General features: G+C 20.9%; 4 protein-coding genes across 4 annotated transcripts; all 4 read left to right on the top strand. All coding sequences in view use genetic code 6, as the record gives it.

Annotated features, from left to right (window-relative positions):
- Positions 1–204: 204 nt before the first annotated feature.
- On the top strand, positions 205–1,828 carry TTHERM_000693129 (transmembrane protein; the record flags this gene model as incomplete). Its single annotated transcript, XM_012799848.1, has 3 exons — positions 205–993; positions 1,105–1,485; positions 1,742–1,828. 3 exons carry the CDS (start codon positions 205–207, stop codon positions 1,826–1,828), a joined length of 1,257 nt encoding a protein of 418 aa, XP_012655302.1.
- Positions 1,829–4,615: 2,787 nt separating this feature from the next.
- Positions 4,616–4,975, top strand: TTHERM_000693128 (transmembrane protein, putative; the record flags this gene model as incomplete). The annotated part of the gene is made up of 1 exon (XM_012799847.1): positions 4,616–4,975. One exon carries the CDS (start codon positions 4,616–4,618, stop codon positions 4,973–4,975), a length of 360 nt encoding a protein of 119 aa, XP_012655301.1.
- Positions 4,976–6,291: 1,316 nt separating this feature from the next.
- TTHERM_00693150 (ATPase, histidine kinase-, DNA gyrase B, putative) lies at positions 6,292–6,870 on the top strand (the record flags this gene model as incomplete). The annotated part of the gene is made up of 1 exon (XM_001023580.3): positions 6,292–6,870. One exon carries the CDS (start codon positions 6,292–6,294, stop codon positions 6,868–6,870), a length of 579 nt encoding a protein of 192 aa, XP_001023580.2.
- Positions 6,871–8,973: 2,103 nt separating this feature from the next.
- On the top strand, positions 8,974–16,738 carry TTHERM_00693170 (transmembrane protein; the record flags this gene model as incomplete). Its single annotated transcript, XM_001023582.2, has 9 exons — positions 8,974–9,285; positions 9,472–9,619; positions 9,677–10,686; positions 10,811–10,828; positions 10,876–10,918; positions 11,026–11,425; positions 11,945–12,349; positions 13,859–14,955; positions 16,383–16,738. The coding sequence occupies 9 exons, from the start codon at positions 8,974–8,976 to the stop codon at positions 16,736–16,738; spliced, it is 3,789 nt and encodes a 1,262-aa protein (XP_001023582.2).
- Positions 16,739–18,880: the final 2,142 nt, after the last annotated feature.

Genomic DNA, 18,880 nt, shown 5'->3' with positions numbered 1-18,880 from the left:
TTTAATGCTATCAATAATAATGATTTATGCTTAATTAAATCAAATAAATAGTATATTACCAACTTATAAACCACGACTCTTGCTTATGATAAAATATTTATATTATAATCAGCTATTAATTACAATAAATTTCCAACATAATTTAATAAAGATATCTAAAATAATTTATTGTCTATTTCTAGCTCCAATATTTAAATAGATAACATGAACTACAATAATAATTATGGAAATATAATGATTAATAATTCTGATTTAGTTGAGATAAATTATAGCTAATTTAATAGTAATATTGGTATTGAGGGTTCATGTCTTTAATTTTTAAATAACTAAAATTTAATAATATATCAATCAAATTTTTCTAAAAATGTAGCTTAAGCTAGTGGTGGATCTCTTTATTTATTAGATACTAGCAACATTACAATCGATTAAAACACATAATTTAAAGATAATGTAGCCTAAATAGGTGGAGCTATGAGAATTTTGTATAGTTAGTAAATGTATTAGAGATACCTATATAGTTTTAAAACAATTTAGGCATAATTTGATAGTAATTTAGGATAAATTTATGGACATGATATAGGGACTTATCCTTATTAGTATTTAATTTATTAAGGAAATGATTTTAATAAGAAATCTCTGATTTATACAGGGTAATTATTTAACACAGATTAGGATAATCTAATTCTCTAAAACATATAGAGCGGAGGAAGTATTAAACTCTTTCTATAGCTGTAAGATTAGTACAACTAAAGTGTTATAATTGATAAATAATCATTTATGAACAATTTTTATCCTTAAACTTTAATCTAAGAATTATAGAAATATAGTATTGAAATATTATCAAATTCTACGAATGATATCATAGAAATAAAAGGAGATAGTATATCGAATTTACATAGTTATGATCAAATTTCTAATAGCTTTTTATTTAATAATCTCTAAATTTCTGGTTTCCCTTTGTATCAGATAACTTCTACTTTTCTTTAAATTAAGGTAAATGATTGGTCATAAAATATTACTTTAAATATAACATCAAATTTTAGAAATTGCAAAAAAGGTGAATATTATTATTAAGTCTCAAAAAATATAGTAAATTGTGTATAGTGTAGTAATTAAACATACTCTCTTTTAGATCCAATAGATGCAACAAATATTACTATTTATGATAAATTATAGTAAAATATAAGCAATTATATATGTAAAAAGTGCCCTGAAGGTTCTGAAAGCTGTTATTCAGATATAATAATCTTATAATAAGGATATTGGAGGGAAAACAATCAAACGGATGCAATATTTTAATGTAATTTATTAAATCCAGGTATTTGTGATCCTACCAAATAAAATGGATGTATTGAAGGTCATATAGGACCACTTTGTGAAACATGTGACTATTTTGGAGTTGTATTCAAAGGAAATACATATTCTTAGAGCATGTCTACAATAGGATGTAGTAAATGTAGCTCAGATATTTTATAGTTGTTCTTTGTAATATTACTTTTATCTCTTTTGGCTGTATATTTAAGCTTATCTACAATTATTTTTATCAAATAATATGTTTATACAAGTACACTTACATACTTAAGATTACTAAAAACTGTGCCTTTTTCTAATAGTTGTGTTTTAGACTAATCTAATTTTGTAATAAAAACTTTAATAAACTATTTTTAAATATCAGCAGTCCTAATAAATCTTAATTACTAATTGATACCAAGTACATTAAATATAATTCCTTTATATACAGGTTCTCCAGTAACTAGTATTGTTTTAAATGGATAATGTCTTTACAAGTATGTTGGATCTTCTATAAATAGTCAAAATGATTTAGTGATAAGGTCTTATGTTTACCTTTTATTGCCTTTATTTGTCTTTTTTTTACTTTATTTCTTCTTAATTATAGTTAACTATTTCTTAAAGTTGAAAATAAATAGGTTCTACAAATATATCTTGTGCTATATGATTTTCTTTTTCTTTTAGCCTAATAGTATAGCATTCATTGTTAGTTCACTATCTTGTAGATAAATAGGAAATAAATAATATGTAACAACAAACCTAACAATTCTTTGCAATGATGAATCATTTTAGCATTTTAAGTTGTATTCCTTACTACCTCAATTACTTTTTTGGTCTTTATTTCCTATTTATATTTTTATAAGATTTTTTAGGGATTATAAAATAGCAAAAAATTTAAATTATTGCACAATAAATTTAAAATATGGATATTTTTATATGGAATATAAAAATAGATTCTTTTATTGGGAGTTCTTAAGAATCTACACTAAAATTTGTATTGTATTAATTACAAATTTGTTGAATTAAATTAAAAATACTTAGTAGACTCTAAATATTGTAGTGATAAGTATATATATCTCCCTCATTAGGTAATATCAACCATTTTTGAATAGATATAATAACCTTTATGAATAGTATTGCTTTATAACTATTCTTGTAATGTTTCTGCTTTAATAATTATCTTTATAATTAAATGATCCTATAATATAGTTATCAGTATTCGCTTTTCACATGTTACTAACTATTTTCTTACTTCTAATTATTCTAAAAATGAAAATAGTTTCTGTTAATAATAAATACATAAATAAATTCTTGGTATGTATACTTGGTAATAGGTTATTTAAAAATTTTTTCTAAAATAGAGATAATAATTTTAAGGCATTATTTTTGTGGAGAAAGATTTACATAAACTTAGGTTATATTAGAAAATAGCTATTTGTGAATTAAATTGAATATTTATAAAATTTTTCTTAGAAGAGAGAAAAAGTTTACAGTTCTTAAAAATGTAAAACAATTATTTTAATTAAATAATAAAATTTAATTTTTAAAAATTTATTAATTAACTTATATTTATTTTTATAAAAATTAGAACTAATTACTTAAGATTAGATTTAATAAAGTTTTAAAATGATTACTTAGACCTATTCTTAATAATCTCCAAAGTAATCTCCATAAATAGAAACACCTATTAGCAAAAACTCTAGATTTATTTTAGGTTTCAGAGATTAAGATGTAGTAGATGAAAAAACATCTTTAAATAAATAAGAAAATTAGGATTTATAGATATAAAATAAATTCTTTAGAAATTTATCTAATAGTAAATATGATTTAAAAAAATTAAGAAAAAATATTTTTACAAATAAAAATATAGATTTATAAGATACACCTAATATAATTTATTCAAGTAGTATAACAAGGTGTAATTCAAAAAATTTATTTTAGTGATTGAATGTATATTTAAACATTTATTTTATTTGATTCATTTATTTCTTAAATAACATTAATTATGTATCTTTTTATAATAAAATTTATTTTTTAAATAATTAAAAAATTTTTTTGAGTAATTCCAATTCAGTCTTTTTACTCTACTTATTTTTTCACTTAAGAAAAATGGCAAAGCAATTTTTTCTAATTTTTAAAAGCTATTATTAACTTCTACAATAATAAAAATAAAAATTTCATATTAATTTAAGTAGTTCAATAAAAATTAGTTTTATTTTAATAAAGTTTTTTCTGGTAGAGCTAGTTAAAACATAAAAATACTTTTCATATTTCTTTAAATATGTTTAAATACCAAATATAGAGAGATATGTGTCAATTAGATAAATTGATTAACTAAATTTAAGAAGTAATAAATTATTAATAAAATAGAAAAAAATAAAATAAATGTTGAGTTAACTCAAATTATCACGTGTTCAGGTTTTAAAATAGGAAGTAACACTTAAAACTAACAGAATTATCCATATAAAAGCTGTTGAGGATAATTATAATTTAATTAATAATAAATAGTATTTAATAAATATGATGAATTCCTTCTTGATACTTCTTGAGGTCTACAATAAAATAAAACAAAAGGACATCATCAGAAAATTTTCATATTATTTTTAAATTTCAAATAAGAAATAATTAAAAACTAGTTTGAAAAACTATTAAATCTAATTATTTCTAAATAAAAGTAAAAGTATCTGTAATTTTACAAAATATGAATATTTAAAGATGACTTATAAATTAAAAAATTATGCTAAAAAAGCAATATACTTAAAAATTAGTTTTCTGAACATACTCAGTAAAAATTTACTACCTCATTAAAATCCTGTATGACTCATTTGTCTTAATACATTCTTGGTAAATTATTTATCAATATCTTTAAGAAAGACAAAAAAATTCAATCACTTACCATTTTAAACTCAGAATTTAAACTAAAACACAAAAGTCTAAATACCAGATTTTCCTTAAATATGCTAAATCAATGAATAACTCTAAGATTTTTGCAGCTAAAATTACCAATAAGAAATTTCTTTAGATGATCTTACCACTAGCTTTTTATCCATTAATTTTAATGTAATATGGAAAAAGTATCCCCTTCAAAAAATCAATTAGCTGCATCTATATTATAAAATCCTCACTAGTTTACCCAGTCAATTAAGACAGAATGAAGCTGATTAGTACAAAATATCTTCTTGATCTAGCAAACTAATGAACCTACCTAATCCTACTTTCTAAAAACCTGGAGTATAATTTATGATTAAATTAGAAACATTTGAAAAAGCATCTTCCAACTATTAAATAGATATTGAAGCTCTAAGAACTAAACTTTTCAATAATAATGAAAATTAGGAAGAGCAATCTAAAAAACCTTTTGTACCTAGCGAATTAAAAAAATGAACTAAAATTAAAATAATCCTGCTTTATAGTGCTTATTAAATCAATTTAATACAAAAGTAGAGGTATTAAAGTATAAATAAAGTGGACATTAAATTGGGTATTTTATTAATTAAAAGAAATTCACAATTAATAAATATTGAGAAATATCCATCAATTTCCTTCAATATTAAATTTATGTATATTTATGGCACTTATTGACCCTTTTTTAATATAAGCCTTCATGTTAATAAAATATTTTTAAAGAGTAACTCTGCATTATCTCAATTCACTTAATACACTGATATACCCTTTATTTTATTGATATAATTAAATATATATACTAATTAGTAAATTATCTAATCCTGTAGCTTTTATGTTATCTGATAAGTTGATATAGGAATATTTAAGTTTTCTACAATACCAATTCATCAATAATTATGATAATTTATCAAATTTTGTGTATATATAAAAATAACTCTTCCCTTAATAATTAATAATTCCTACTAAGAATCTAATATTTGCCCATCTAAGTACATATAATCAACACAAATCTTGTAAGGTATAAAAATAGCTGATTTGTTTTTACATGTAAATAGATATTTCATTCTAATCTACTATAATTTTTTTAGCTATTTAATTTTTAGACAGGAAATTATATTTGATCACACTTGTTCAATTCATCAATATCAAATATACTCAAGATGAATTAAACTATCAATTTTCTTAATTTGGAAGACTCAATCTTAATTCATGATTTATTTTAGCTGTGAATTAATAAACAAGTTTGCATATTAAATAAAGCTGTTAATAATTATCTAATGATTTTTATATTATAAATAAATATACATTTTTATAAATTTAGTTACCTGTAAAATCATTAGTAATATCTAAGATTAATATGAAAACTGTAAATGAATTTTATTTTTTGATTTTGTCTCTCTTTACATGGTTTAGAATCAGAATTCATTTACTTTATAAATAGTTTATCTTAGCTTAAATTTAATGTTGAATTATATTATATCACAAATAAAATAGTATACTTAAGTATAAATTATTTTGATTAAAATAATTGGAAACTTAATTAATCTAGATGCTAATACCATTTAAAAAATTATTAATAATAAGTACTATCTCAGAAAATAATTTAAAAGTTTATAAATTAAGTGATAGTAGCCTTATTAAATAAAGAAATTAATTATTCTTTCTTACTAATTATAGCTAAAAATATATCATTTATAGCATCTCAATAATTTCAAATACTTTTTTACTTTAAGCTGGAATCTTCGAGGAAATATTAAATTATTTATAAAATCAAATAATAATTCCAACTATGAAAAACAGGTAAATTGTTTAGTATAGATGTTATTAGTTTCTAAAAAGACGAAAATTTTTATTACAAATGATTAATTATAAAATATAAACTCTGAAAAAGATATTTAAGTAAATCAAAATTAATAAATAATAGGTTAAATATAAGTTATTTTACAATCATAGTCTCATAAAAAAGGCAGGTGTTTTCAATTTAAATGACATAATATCATAAAATACTTAGAATTTCTACATATTTAGTTTAAAAAAGTTGATAAAACTAATAAACTTATTTCTAAAAATCAAACAGCAAATAGTTTTTTTCAAAAAATGAATCACTCAAAGAATTTAAGAGATTATAATGAAGATTTCTACGAGTAAAAATAGTATTCTACATTTTTTGACACTGAAATTAATATTTTAATTGTAGATGATGATTAATCTAGTTCTTTTGTTTTGAAAATAATAATTACCTCTACATTAAAGTAGTTTAATAAAAATTTATTACTTTACTTTACAACTATTTATTAAGGAGAAGAGTGTATTAGAGGGTTAGCTAAGATATAAAAATGCTATTATTTTCTCTTTATAGACGCATAAATGCCAGAAATAGATGGATATGAGTCAATTAGATTATTTTATTAGCTGAATTTAAGAAAATTTTTAGAAAAATAAGCAAATAAAAAATAAATTTTTAGCTAACTTCAAATTATTATGAGTTCAGGCTTTTAAAAAGAAGAAGAAAAGCTTTATATATACAGAATTAAATTTTACCTATAAAAACCTGTTGAAGAAAAATAATAAAAAATATTTTTATAAAAATCTATTTTGAATTATCCTATTAAGTATAAAATATAAAGCCAACAAAATGAATTCATCACTATGCTTTTTTCATCATATCAAATTTGAAATAATTAAAGTTATATGAAAAACTATTAAATCCGATAAACTCTTATTATGTATAATTAATTACAAATAATAAATAAATAAATAAATAATTAGTCAATTTAGTTTTGTATTATCTATGAATTTATCATTGCTGTAAAATTTATAATAAATTTAGAAAGTGATAAACATATTTTAAAGTCATTTTTCACTTTTCATGCTTAGAAATGATCTGAAAAACCTTAATTTATAATTTAGAATTAATTACTTTTTATGATGATTTCAATTTCTTTTTCTATTTTAAGTCCTAAAATAGTTTTATTTTAACTAAATATAATCATTATTTATATAAATCACGTTAGAATCAATTGATTGCATTTTTAACTCAACCCAACTCAAATATTTAGTAAGTTTAAATTTTAGTACTTAAAACAAATAGGAAGTTTATTTTACTTGAAAGTAAATTAGAACCAAAATATAATAAATAAAGCCAGCTATAAAATTTAGAAATCTAACAATTTTCCTTTCAGTTATGTGATTTCAATAATTAAAAAAATGTTAATTTCTTTTAATAAATTTAAAAGTACATTCAGCAATGATCAAGATGTTTTATTTTATTTTTACCTTAAATTTTTGGCTTGAAATAAAATATAGTTATTATTAAATTAATTATTATTAATAAGTAAAAAGGAAAGAAAAAAAGCAAATAATACTAGAATAAAAAGTTATCAAAATATTATTTAAATTTAAATAAATATGTTTTTATTTAACAAAAAAATAATTTTTTTCAGCTTTATCTTGAGCTTTTTCACAATATTTGGGTGTGAAGAAGGATGCCTTATATGCAATCAAGATATTTAAGAGGAGATTTGTACTTTATGCATTGATGGATATAATTATAATAGCTCATCTTCAAAATGTGAGAAAAGTACTTGTGAATAATATCAATACATTAGCAACGAAAACAATCAATCAAGTTGTGTGTCTTTATGCGAAAATAACTAAATTCCTTAACAATCTAATTAATCCTGCTAATTAGCAAATACTTGTCCTATTCAGTACATACAACCAAATCAAATATCATAAGGTAGAAATATAACAGATGTATTTTTACATCAAAACGGATATCTCATAGCAATCTACAACAACTTTTTCAGCTATTTTGAGTTGTAGACAGGTAATTATATAAGATCACAAACATTCAATTCATCAATCTAAACTATACTCAGGTTGAATTAAACTATCTATCTTCTTAATGACTAAAATCAAGTTTTTGAGTGGATTGAAGAAACTGCTTAGCAAAAATTCTTAATTAGAATTGAATTGGGAAGACTCTATACTTAATCTGGTTTAATTTCAGTTATGAATTAATTAACAACTGATAACGATTAAACAAATTAAATTTTTATTTCTTCCTACCAAAATTTAAATAACACAATTTATTTTACTAGTCTTAGTTATCAAAATATAAATTCAAAACTTGTCTACCCAAGTTATGCTTTTCTTTCAAATAATTATATATTATTGTAAAATAGTAACTATACTATTTAGATGGCTAATTTATAAATAGTTGATAATTAATTACAAATTAGAACCCTTTTTAATAATTATATGTGTTAAGGTATAAATGGCATATTTGTGTAAATGATTAATATTCAAATCCAGTAGTAATTATATTTCGCAATCACATTTACTCAAACAAATGGATTTATATTATTATCTTAACAAAATTAATCATGCCAAATTTTGTTTTAAAGTTATTAATAACCACTCAAAATATTGCTTCTACCAATTTATCTAACAGATCAAAATGCTTATTCCTATTTTTTAGCAACTATATTCAACGGATCGTAGATTATGCATTTCTATGATATTAATTAAAAACTAAACGAATTCTAATATTCCCTTACTGATTAATCTGTTGATTTAATCTAATTAAATCTGAATAATAACGCATATAAATTATTTGCGCTAAATATCAATTAATAATTAGATAGCTATTAATTTTAATATGATTCTTTAAATTAGAACATAACAATAAATAAAATAAATACTCAATAATTATATATTAATAATCCATCTCAACTATTTTTATCCCAAAACTTAATGATAAACAACAAAATAATTATGTGTGTGGTTTCTTAAGATATTTAGATAATAGACTTAATAAAAGATTAAATTATAGGAGTGACTGCAAGTTTTATTGAAAAACAAAATTATAGCACCAATCAAATTAATAGTATCAACTATGATGAAAACTCTAATTTAGTATTAAGCTGCTCCAAGGATGGTAAAATTATTGTATGGAATATGTTAGATCCATTAAACCCTATATTTTATTCCCAAATAATTTTTCCAAATTAGTAATGCTTAAAAGTTTTAATGCTTTAAAGCTAGATAGGAGTAGGCTTGTTAACTAAATCTATTATTTTATTTAATGTATACAATAGTAACATTAACTAAATAATTACTATTAATCCAAATTATTATTCAAATATTCTAGCCTCAGGATCTTATATATTTTTACTATACAATTCATAAATATCTGTTTGGGCAGATTTATCATAATCAATAAGTTAATTGAATTTTACTTAAACAGTAAAATATTCATATATTTCACAATAGATGAGAGTATATTTGATGGATTCAAATTACAATATGATATTCTAAGATTTTGATCCAAATCTTCAATAATTTAAAATATCTTAAATAGTACAGTTAGGCATAAAGTCATTAGTTTATAGCTTTTTGTTCAATTTATCTACAAGCGCAGGTAAATTTTTATTTTTATTCAAAAATTTATATTAAAATTATTTATTTATTTAAAAAGGTTCTTTGTTAATGTTTAGTAATTTACAAAACCAACTTTTTATATTTGATTAAGATTTGAAAATATTATACCAACCTTATTAATTTATTGGAAATCAAATTATGCACATATATAAGTACGATGACAAAACATATTATGTCTTAATGTATGCTCCTCTATACAATTAAGGTTATCCTTACTATACTTCTAGCATAACTCTGAATACAACTATTTAGTTCACCCATTATTACGATTTAATAATAGGATCTCAGATGTTAAATGTTGCTGTTTATTAGCAACAATATCCATTTGTTAAAATAATTAGTACCCAACCATAAAGTCCCACTTCTACTATTGGAGAAGGTAGATTTTATACACAAACTTAAGCATTACAGAGAGCAAAGAAAATATCAACTCCAAATGATAAAATTTCTAATGTTGTAACAAATAAATAGAAAACAGTTTATATAATGGGTTCAACAACGGGATCATTAATAGTAATTCCAGAAAATAAAAATAGCTATATTTAATAAATATATTAAATGCCTAATTTAGTTTAAGGTGATTCTTTACAGTCTATTTCATAAAATTTTAATATTGGATTGATTTACTATGTTTCTAGCTATTATATTTTCACTTATAATTTACATACCTAGTAGTATTATTACAGATTAGACTTTGTGAATTCTCAATAAAACATAACTTCTAATAATAAAATTTAACAAATTATAGTTTATTAATCCCCAAATTTAGTTTTGGCTTTTTCAAATCAATTGCTTATTTTAAAAAACGAAGATACTTAAAAAGCTTATTAAATATCAACTAGCAACTAAAACTCTTAATTAACATATATCAATGGTTGTGCTTATGATTATTAATTAAATACTATTTTAGTATATGGAAACGCACTTCTATAATATACCTTAGATTTAATTGAGTATAAAATTTTATCACAACCTAATTAACAAAAATTTTAAGCTTGCTTATTCTAAAGTATTGTTACTATATGTTAGATGAATTCTAACTAGATAGTCATTTATAATAAATAATAATAGTTTTAAATAGTTTAAATAATATAAATCTCTACATTTTAAACTTTTAGCATGATAGGGGATGAGCGATATTAAAATATTTTAGTTTATTCTAATAATATAGAAGTCTATAGTTTTGATGGTAATTATATCTCAAGAATAAGTTCTATATAATCAAATATATCATAGATAATTATGACTACATAGCATGTTATAGCATTCACATCACTAGGTAACTTAAATAAAATTTATATATTTTAAAATACAATTTTTTAAAAATGTTTATATATATATATACCTTTAGTAATTCTTATTTTTTTTATATATACTATTAAAAAGGAGCATTTATTTTCTCGAGATAAAATCTTATCTTAGTTACTAGCTTTTAACCGCCAGGAGCCACTTTGGTTAAAGGTTATTATTTTTCTGAAATAAATACTTTAGCTTATATCACTAATGAGATAAGATACGGATAAGTAAAATTCTATAGCCTAGATACCTTGTAATCCACAGGAAGTGTAGTAAGCACTTTTCCAGAATTAGGTATTGGTACTCTTATAAATATATTCTATGACTCAGCAAACAGTGCATTTATATTTGCAGACACATATGGAAATTTCTATTACACTCTTTATGGGTCCTAGCTGTATGTGTTCAATGTAATAGGAATTTATGAATTTGAGCAGCAATTAATAAGTACTCCTATCGGCTTTTTCGTTGATTTTAGGACAAATTAGATGTATATATTTAACTAAAATACAGTTTGGATTGCCTACTATAACCTACTTATTAAAACTGGAAAAAAAATGATTTAATCGAACTATAAATATTTTTTTTCCATTTTAAATGAGCAAAATAATAAACAATTAATTTATTGCGATTAAAATAATAATATATTTTTATATTAAAATTAAATCGTTAAATTTCTAGATTAATAGTAATAAGATATCATAGACATGAGAAATTTCATATATAATAATACAGCAATCTATACAATAAGTACTAAGAATTAAATAAAAGTCTATTAAAATTTAAGCTTATAATAACCCTCATATTAAATAAATATTAGTTTGAGATAATATTTATTTATTGATTAAAATGTTATATTGATCTAAACTATTAATAATTATTTAATTGATTTTGATTTTATAAATAATTAAATTTTATAATAAATCTAATTACCTGCAAACTCATTAATAACATCTAAGCTTAATTTGACAACAGCAAATGGATCTTATTTTTTATTTTTATCTCTTAGTACAGGATCTGTTTTGAGAATAGATTTACTTCAGAAATAGTTTATGATTAACTAAAATCTAGGTCTGAATGATATTATTTCTAAAATAGCAAAATACACTTAAGAATAAATTATTTTGATAACAAAAACTGGAAAATTGATTAATCTAGATATAACAACTTTTTAGAAATAAGATTTATAAATAAATAATGACATTTTGCAAAACATTAATGCTCAAAATGATTTAAAAGTTAATCAAATCTAGTATTTTGAAGTTGATTAACCAAATGATAGATACTTTATAAGTATTATTTCTGAAAATAAGCTAGGAGCTTATAAATTAAGTGATAATAGTCTGATTAAATATTTAGCTTTCCCAGACGTTTAATTTAAATATGTTGCAAAAACAAAGAAATTTATTATTATGTATTGCTAATTCTAGTTAAATATATATAATTAATAGCTTTAATATTTAAATTTTATCAGAAGAAGTAATTAATATCAAATAACTAATATTATTCCAATTACTGATGATATCTTACTAATCATCTATCTTTAGTAACTAGAAATTATTTTATTAAATGAAACAAGTGGTTTTATAAATTCTATCAATTAAGTTAAATTTTCTTATCCGAAGTTAGCCTCATTTAATATAAATAGAAATTCATAATTACAAATACTAATTTTACATTAATTTGGAGTATTTGAGGAAATAATTAGTTTAGATTATTTATAATAATCAATAAATAATTCTATAAATAATACTAATAATTAATAAGTTTGCTAATATGAGATGCAATACAGTTCTGATTAGTAGATATAGGCTTAATTTAATAATATTTACAGCTTTTAAAATTCGTAGCCAACAAATTACTACTTTTCTGTTTTAGTAGATAGAAAAATAAATAATTTATCTTTTCTTTCAAAACAAAATATACAATTCATCTTAAGTCCTTAAAATGTTTAAGAAAATCAATTGTTTCTAACTTAAAATTCATTTAGGAATATTTAATCTAATGCTAGTATTAATAATTTCAATATGATATTTTTAAACTAAAGCGCTTAATATACATTTTCATAATAATCATAGAGTATTATTTTTTAGAATTGCAATATTTAAGATTAGAACATAATCTAAGGGACATCTTTAATATTTTAAAATGTTAAACAAATATAAATTATAAATATGAATATAAGTTCTATCTCTTTAATTTCAAATTAAAGTAGTGTTTTGAGTTAATAATAATAATAATAACTATTTCAATTTTAAAATATTTCATACATATTAATTGAAAATCTATTTATTACAAATTTAACATAATAAATAGGGAATTAAGAGCTAATGATATTTCAGAATATTGGTAAAATTATTTTTTAAAATATCATCATTAAAGATAGTTATTTATCAAACACATTATTGAACCTTGTATAAATAAGTTTGTTAAAAATATAAAACTTTACAATCATAAACTGCAAAAATATTTAAGAATAACAAAACTAAAAATCAAATAGATAATTATAATAATCAAATCAATTCTATTTAATAAATTTGCAAGGAATAGTATTGAGCTAGATTATAAATTTTAATGCTTATTATAATAATGATTTGTGCTTAATTAAATCAAATAGATAGTATACTACCAATTAATATACTATGACTCTTGTTTTGGATAAAATATTTATAAAATAATCAAAAATTAATGACAATATATTTCCAACATAGTTAAATAAAGACATTTAATATAATTTATTATCTATTTCAAGCTCCAATATTTAGATAGATAGCCTGGACTACAATAATAATTATGGAAATATAATAATTAATAATTCTGATTTAATTGAGATAAATAATAGCTAATTTAATAATAATATTGGTATTGAGGGTTCATGTATTTAACTTTTAAATAACTAAAATTTTATAATGTAAAAATCTAGTTTTTTTAAAAATGTAGCTTCGGCTAGTGGTGGATCTCTTTATTTATTAGATACTAGCAACATTACAATTGATCAAAATACAAAATTTAAAAATAATGTAGCTTAAATTGGTGGAGCTATGAGAATTTTGTATAGTTAGTAAATGTATTAGAGATACCTATACAGTTTTAAAACAATTTAGGCATAATTTGATAGTAATTTAGGATAAATTTATGGACATGATATTGGGACTTATCCTTATTAGTATTTAATTTATTAAGGAAATGATTTTAATAAGAAATCACTGATTTATACAGGGTAATTATTTAACATAGATTAGGATAATCTAATTCTCTAAAACATATAGAGCGGAGGAAGTATTAAACTCTTTCTATAGCTGTAAGATTAGTACAACTAAAGTGTTATAATTAATAAATAATCATTTATGAGCAACTTTTATCCTTCAACTTTAATCCAAGAATTATAGAAATATAGTTTTGAAATATTATCAAATTCTACTAAAGATACCATAGAAATAAAAGGAGATAGTATATCGAATTTACATAGTTATGATCAAATTTCAAATAGCTTTTTATTTGATAATCTCTAAATTTCTGGTTTCCCTTTGTATCAGATAACTTCTACTTTTCTTTAAATTAAGGTAAATGATTGGTCATAAAATATTACTTTAAATATAACATCAAATTTTAGAAATTGCAAAAAAGGTGAATATTATTATTAAGTCTCAAAAAATATAGTAAATTGTGTATAGTGTAGTAATTAAACATACTCTCTTTTAGATCCAATAGATGCAACAAATATTACTATTTATGATAAATTATAGCAAAATATAAGCAATTATATGTGTAAAAAGTGCCCTGAAGGTTCAGAAAGCTGTTATTCAGACATAATAATCCTTTAGTAAGGATATTGGAGGGAAAACAATCAAACTGATGCAATATTTTAATGCAATTTGATAAACCCAGATATATGTGATCCTACCAAATAAAATGGATGTATGGAAGGCCATATTGGACCTCTTTGTGAAACATGTGACTATTTTGGAGTTGTATTCAAAGGAAATACATATTCTTAGAGTATGTCAACAATAGAATGTAGTAAATGTAGCTCAGATATTTTATAGCTGTTCTTTGTAATATTACTTCTATCCCTTTTAGCAGTATATTTAAGCTTATCAACTGTTATTTTTATCAAATAATATGTTTATACATGTACACTGACATACTTAAGATTACTAAAAACTGTGCCTTTTTCTAATAGTTGTGTTTTAGACTAATCTAATTTTGTAATAAAAACTTTAGTAAACTATTTTTAAATATCAGCAGTCTTAATAAATCTTAATTACTAATTGATACCAAGTACATTAAATATAATTCCTTTATATACAGGCTCTCCAGTAACTAGTGTTGTTTTAAATGGATAATGCCTTTACAAGTATGTTGGATCATCTATAAACAGTCAAAATGATTTAGTGATAAGGTCTTATATTTACCTTTTATTACCTTTATTTGTTTTTTTTTTACTTTAATTCTTCTTCATTATTGCTAATTATTTCTATAAGTAGAAAATAAATAAGTTCTACAAATATGTCTTGAGCTTTACAACTTTCTTTTTCTTTTAGCCTAATAGTATAGCATTTTTTGTTAGTTCCCTATCTTGTAGATAAATAGGAAATAAATAATATGTAACAACAAACCTAACACTTCTTTGCAATGATGAATCATATTAGCATCTTAAGATGTATTCCTTACTTCCTCAATTGCTTTTTTGGTCTTTATTTCCTATTTATATTTTTATAAGATTTTTTAGGGATTATAAAAAAGCAAAAAATTTAAATTATTGCACAATAAATTTAAAATATGGATATTTTTATATGGAATATAAAAATAAATTCTTTTATTGGGAGTTCTTAAGAATCTACACTAAAATTTGTATTGTATTAATTACAAATTTGTTGAATTAAATTAACAGTATTTAGTAAACTCTAAATATAGTAGTGATAAGTGTGTATATATCTCTCATTAGGCAACATCAACCATTTTTGAATAGATATAATAACCTTTATGAATTGTATAGTTTTGTAACTATCCTTATAATGTTCCTGCTTTAGTAAATATCTTAATCATTAAACTATCCTCGAATATAGTTATCAATATTCGTTTTTCACATCTTACTAACTATTTTCTTACTTCTAATTATTCTAAAAATGAAAGTAGTTTCTGCTAATAATAAATACTTAAACAGCTTATTGGTATGTATACTTGGTAATCGGGTATTTAAAAAATATTTCAAAAATAGAGACAATAGTTTTAGAGCATTGTTTTTGTGGAGAAAGATTTACATAAATTTAGATTATATTAGAAAATAGCTATTTATAAATTAAATTGAATATTTATAGAATTTTTCATAGAAGAGAGAAAAATTTTACAGTTCTTAAAGATGTAAAACAATTATTCTAATTAACTAATAAAATTTAACATTCAAGTTTTATTAATTTACTTATATTTTTATTTTTAAAAATTAGAACTAATTACTTAGGATTAGATTTAATAAAGTTTTAAAATGCTTACTTAGACATATTCTTAACAATCTCCAAAGTAATCTCCATAAATAGAAGCACCTATTAGCAAAAACTCTAGATTTATTTTAACTTTCAGAGATTAAGACGTATTAGATGAAAAAATATCTATGAATAAAAAAGAAAATTAGGATTCATAGATATAAAATAAATTCTTTAAAAAAGTATCTAACCCTAATTTTGATTTAAAAAAATACAGAAAAAACATATTTTCAAATTAAAATATAGAAGAATAAGAAATACCTAATATAATTTATTCAAGTGGCATAACAAGATGTAATTCAAAAAATGTATTTTAGTGATTTAGTGTGAGTGTATATTAAAATAATTCTTTCATTTGTTTTATTTGTTTCTTTTTAACATTAATTATGTAACTTTTTAGAATACAAAATTTATAGAGTAATTCCAATTCTGTAGTTTTACTTAAATTTTTTTTCAGTTAGGAAAAATGTCAAAGCAATTTTTTCTAATTATTAAACACTATAAATATTTCCTACAAGAATAATAATTTTAAGGTTATAGTCCTTTAGTAAATTAAAATGATATAAGGAATAGTAAATAACCGATAATATCTTCGTATTTGTATTAATCCTCTTTTTCAATTGAAGAATGATTAGTTTTGAATGAAGAAATATAAAAAGCAATGGAATTTTATTTTGTTGTATGCAAATTTTAATATTTTGAAATAAAATAATAAGAAGTTGTGTAATTCAGTAATACAAATACTTTTATCATAATAGAGATTTTTTTCTAAAAAAGAAAATTTATAATAAAAGTTTCCTATTTATCCTTATAAAAAAGAATAATATTAAAATCTATCAATAATCTTAATTAATAGATTTAAGGAAGCTGTATTACAGGTTAGACTTAGAAGATTAATATGAAAAACCCTTCCAAAATTGAGCTTGAGAAGAAGTGAGCATTTTTTTTTATTTTTATACAAAAGAAAAATATAAAATTTTACTAAGATAGAAGAAGTACCTTGCAGTTTTAAAAAGATTAACTTAATTAAAATAATCTAGATTATAGTTATAATAATTTTTTGAAAAAACACCTAAAATATTGCTCATCCTGAAATTAAAATATCTTTAACTGTGTTGATGCATATTGCAATATTTCATTTAATTTATATGAGTTTAAACTAATTTTGTTCATTCTGTATTTTAATTGTTTTTATCACTTTGTTATATTAACAAATTTTGATAGTATTTAATGACTTTTCTCAAGTTTTTTTTACACATTTCTGAAAAAATTCTACTAATAGTTAACATTCGTGTATGTAGCCTTGAAAAAGGTAGTACCTTAGGGTACTATTTATATATATATATATAAAAGAAAGATCACTCAAAAGAAAATGTTAAGAAAGATAGTTATTGATAAACATAAAATATTGTTAAATCAGATAATTACTCATAAAAAATTAAAAAATTAAAGAAGTAGGATATAAAAATTATAAATTAAAATAAATAATTTATAATAGGAAATAATTTAGAAACAATAATTGCTTAATTAAAATAAATAAACTTAAAAATAAAAGAAGAAAATGCCCTATTTGCAGCTGTAAACAACCAAGGATTAACATTAATTAGTTAATAAATAATAAAGAAGCAAATAATAGTTTTGAAAAAAAAATGAAAATTTATAGTAATTGAAGATATAGCTTTAAACAAAAAAAATAAAATAACAACTCAGATAGATAAAAATACCTATCAAAAGTATTTTATTTATTTTGATGTGGAGTAATAGGTAATCAAAAGATAATGGTGTTTCAGAATATTTATAAAATTATTTTTTAAATTGTAATTATTAAAGATAGCTACTAATCAAGCATTTTATTGAACCTTATATGAATAAATTTGTTAAGATTTTTTCAAATCTATTTATAAGATTAAGAAATTTAATCAAAGATTATTATTAAATAAATTAGATTTTCTTGAAAAATTAAGTTTTAAAATGTGTATACTAAATTTTATTATTATCTAGTTTATCAACTTTTATATCAATAGAAATTAGAAAATATATGTTCTTCATAACATATTTAGTAAAATTAAATTTTTGCTAACAATGAGAGCAAATTCTTAAACAAATAATTTCACTTCATAAAATATTTCTATTTATAATTCATTAAAAAATAAATGATCTATTAATCATTTTTTAAAATGAATTCAGAAAATTAAAAAAAATTTTTTAAAACTTAGATTGGTAAAATTGAAATTGAAGACCATTCAATATTTTTAAAACTTTTAGTACCTAAATCATTTGCTTTTTAATAGTTTCTAAAGCTTCAAAATTTATAATGAAAATTAATTCATTATATATTCGTTATTTAAATTTAAGTAAATATTATAACAAAAACAAGAAAGAAGTAATAGCTTAGAAGAATAATTAATTGAAAAAGAATAAAAATTTGCCAGATTCTACTTTTTAAAAATGACATTAATAAG

The sequence above is a fragment of the Tetrahymena thermophila genome (assembly GCF_000189635.1).
Source record: "Tetrahymena thermophila SB210 genomic scaffold scf_8254420, whole genome shotgun sequence".
Lineage (NCBI taxonomy): Eukaryota > Ciliophora > Oligohymenophorea > Hymenostomatida > Tetrahymenidae > Tetrahymena > Tetrahymena thermophila.
Note: the sequence above shows the minus strand (reverse complement) of the source record. Positions and strands in the feature narration are given on the sequence as shown.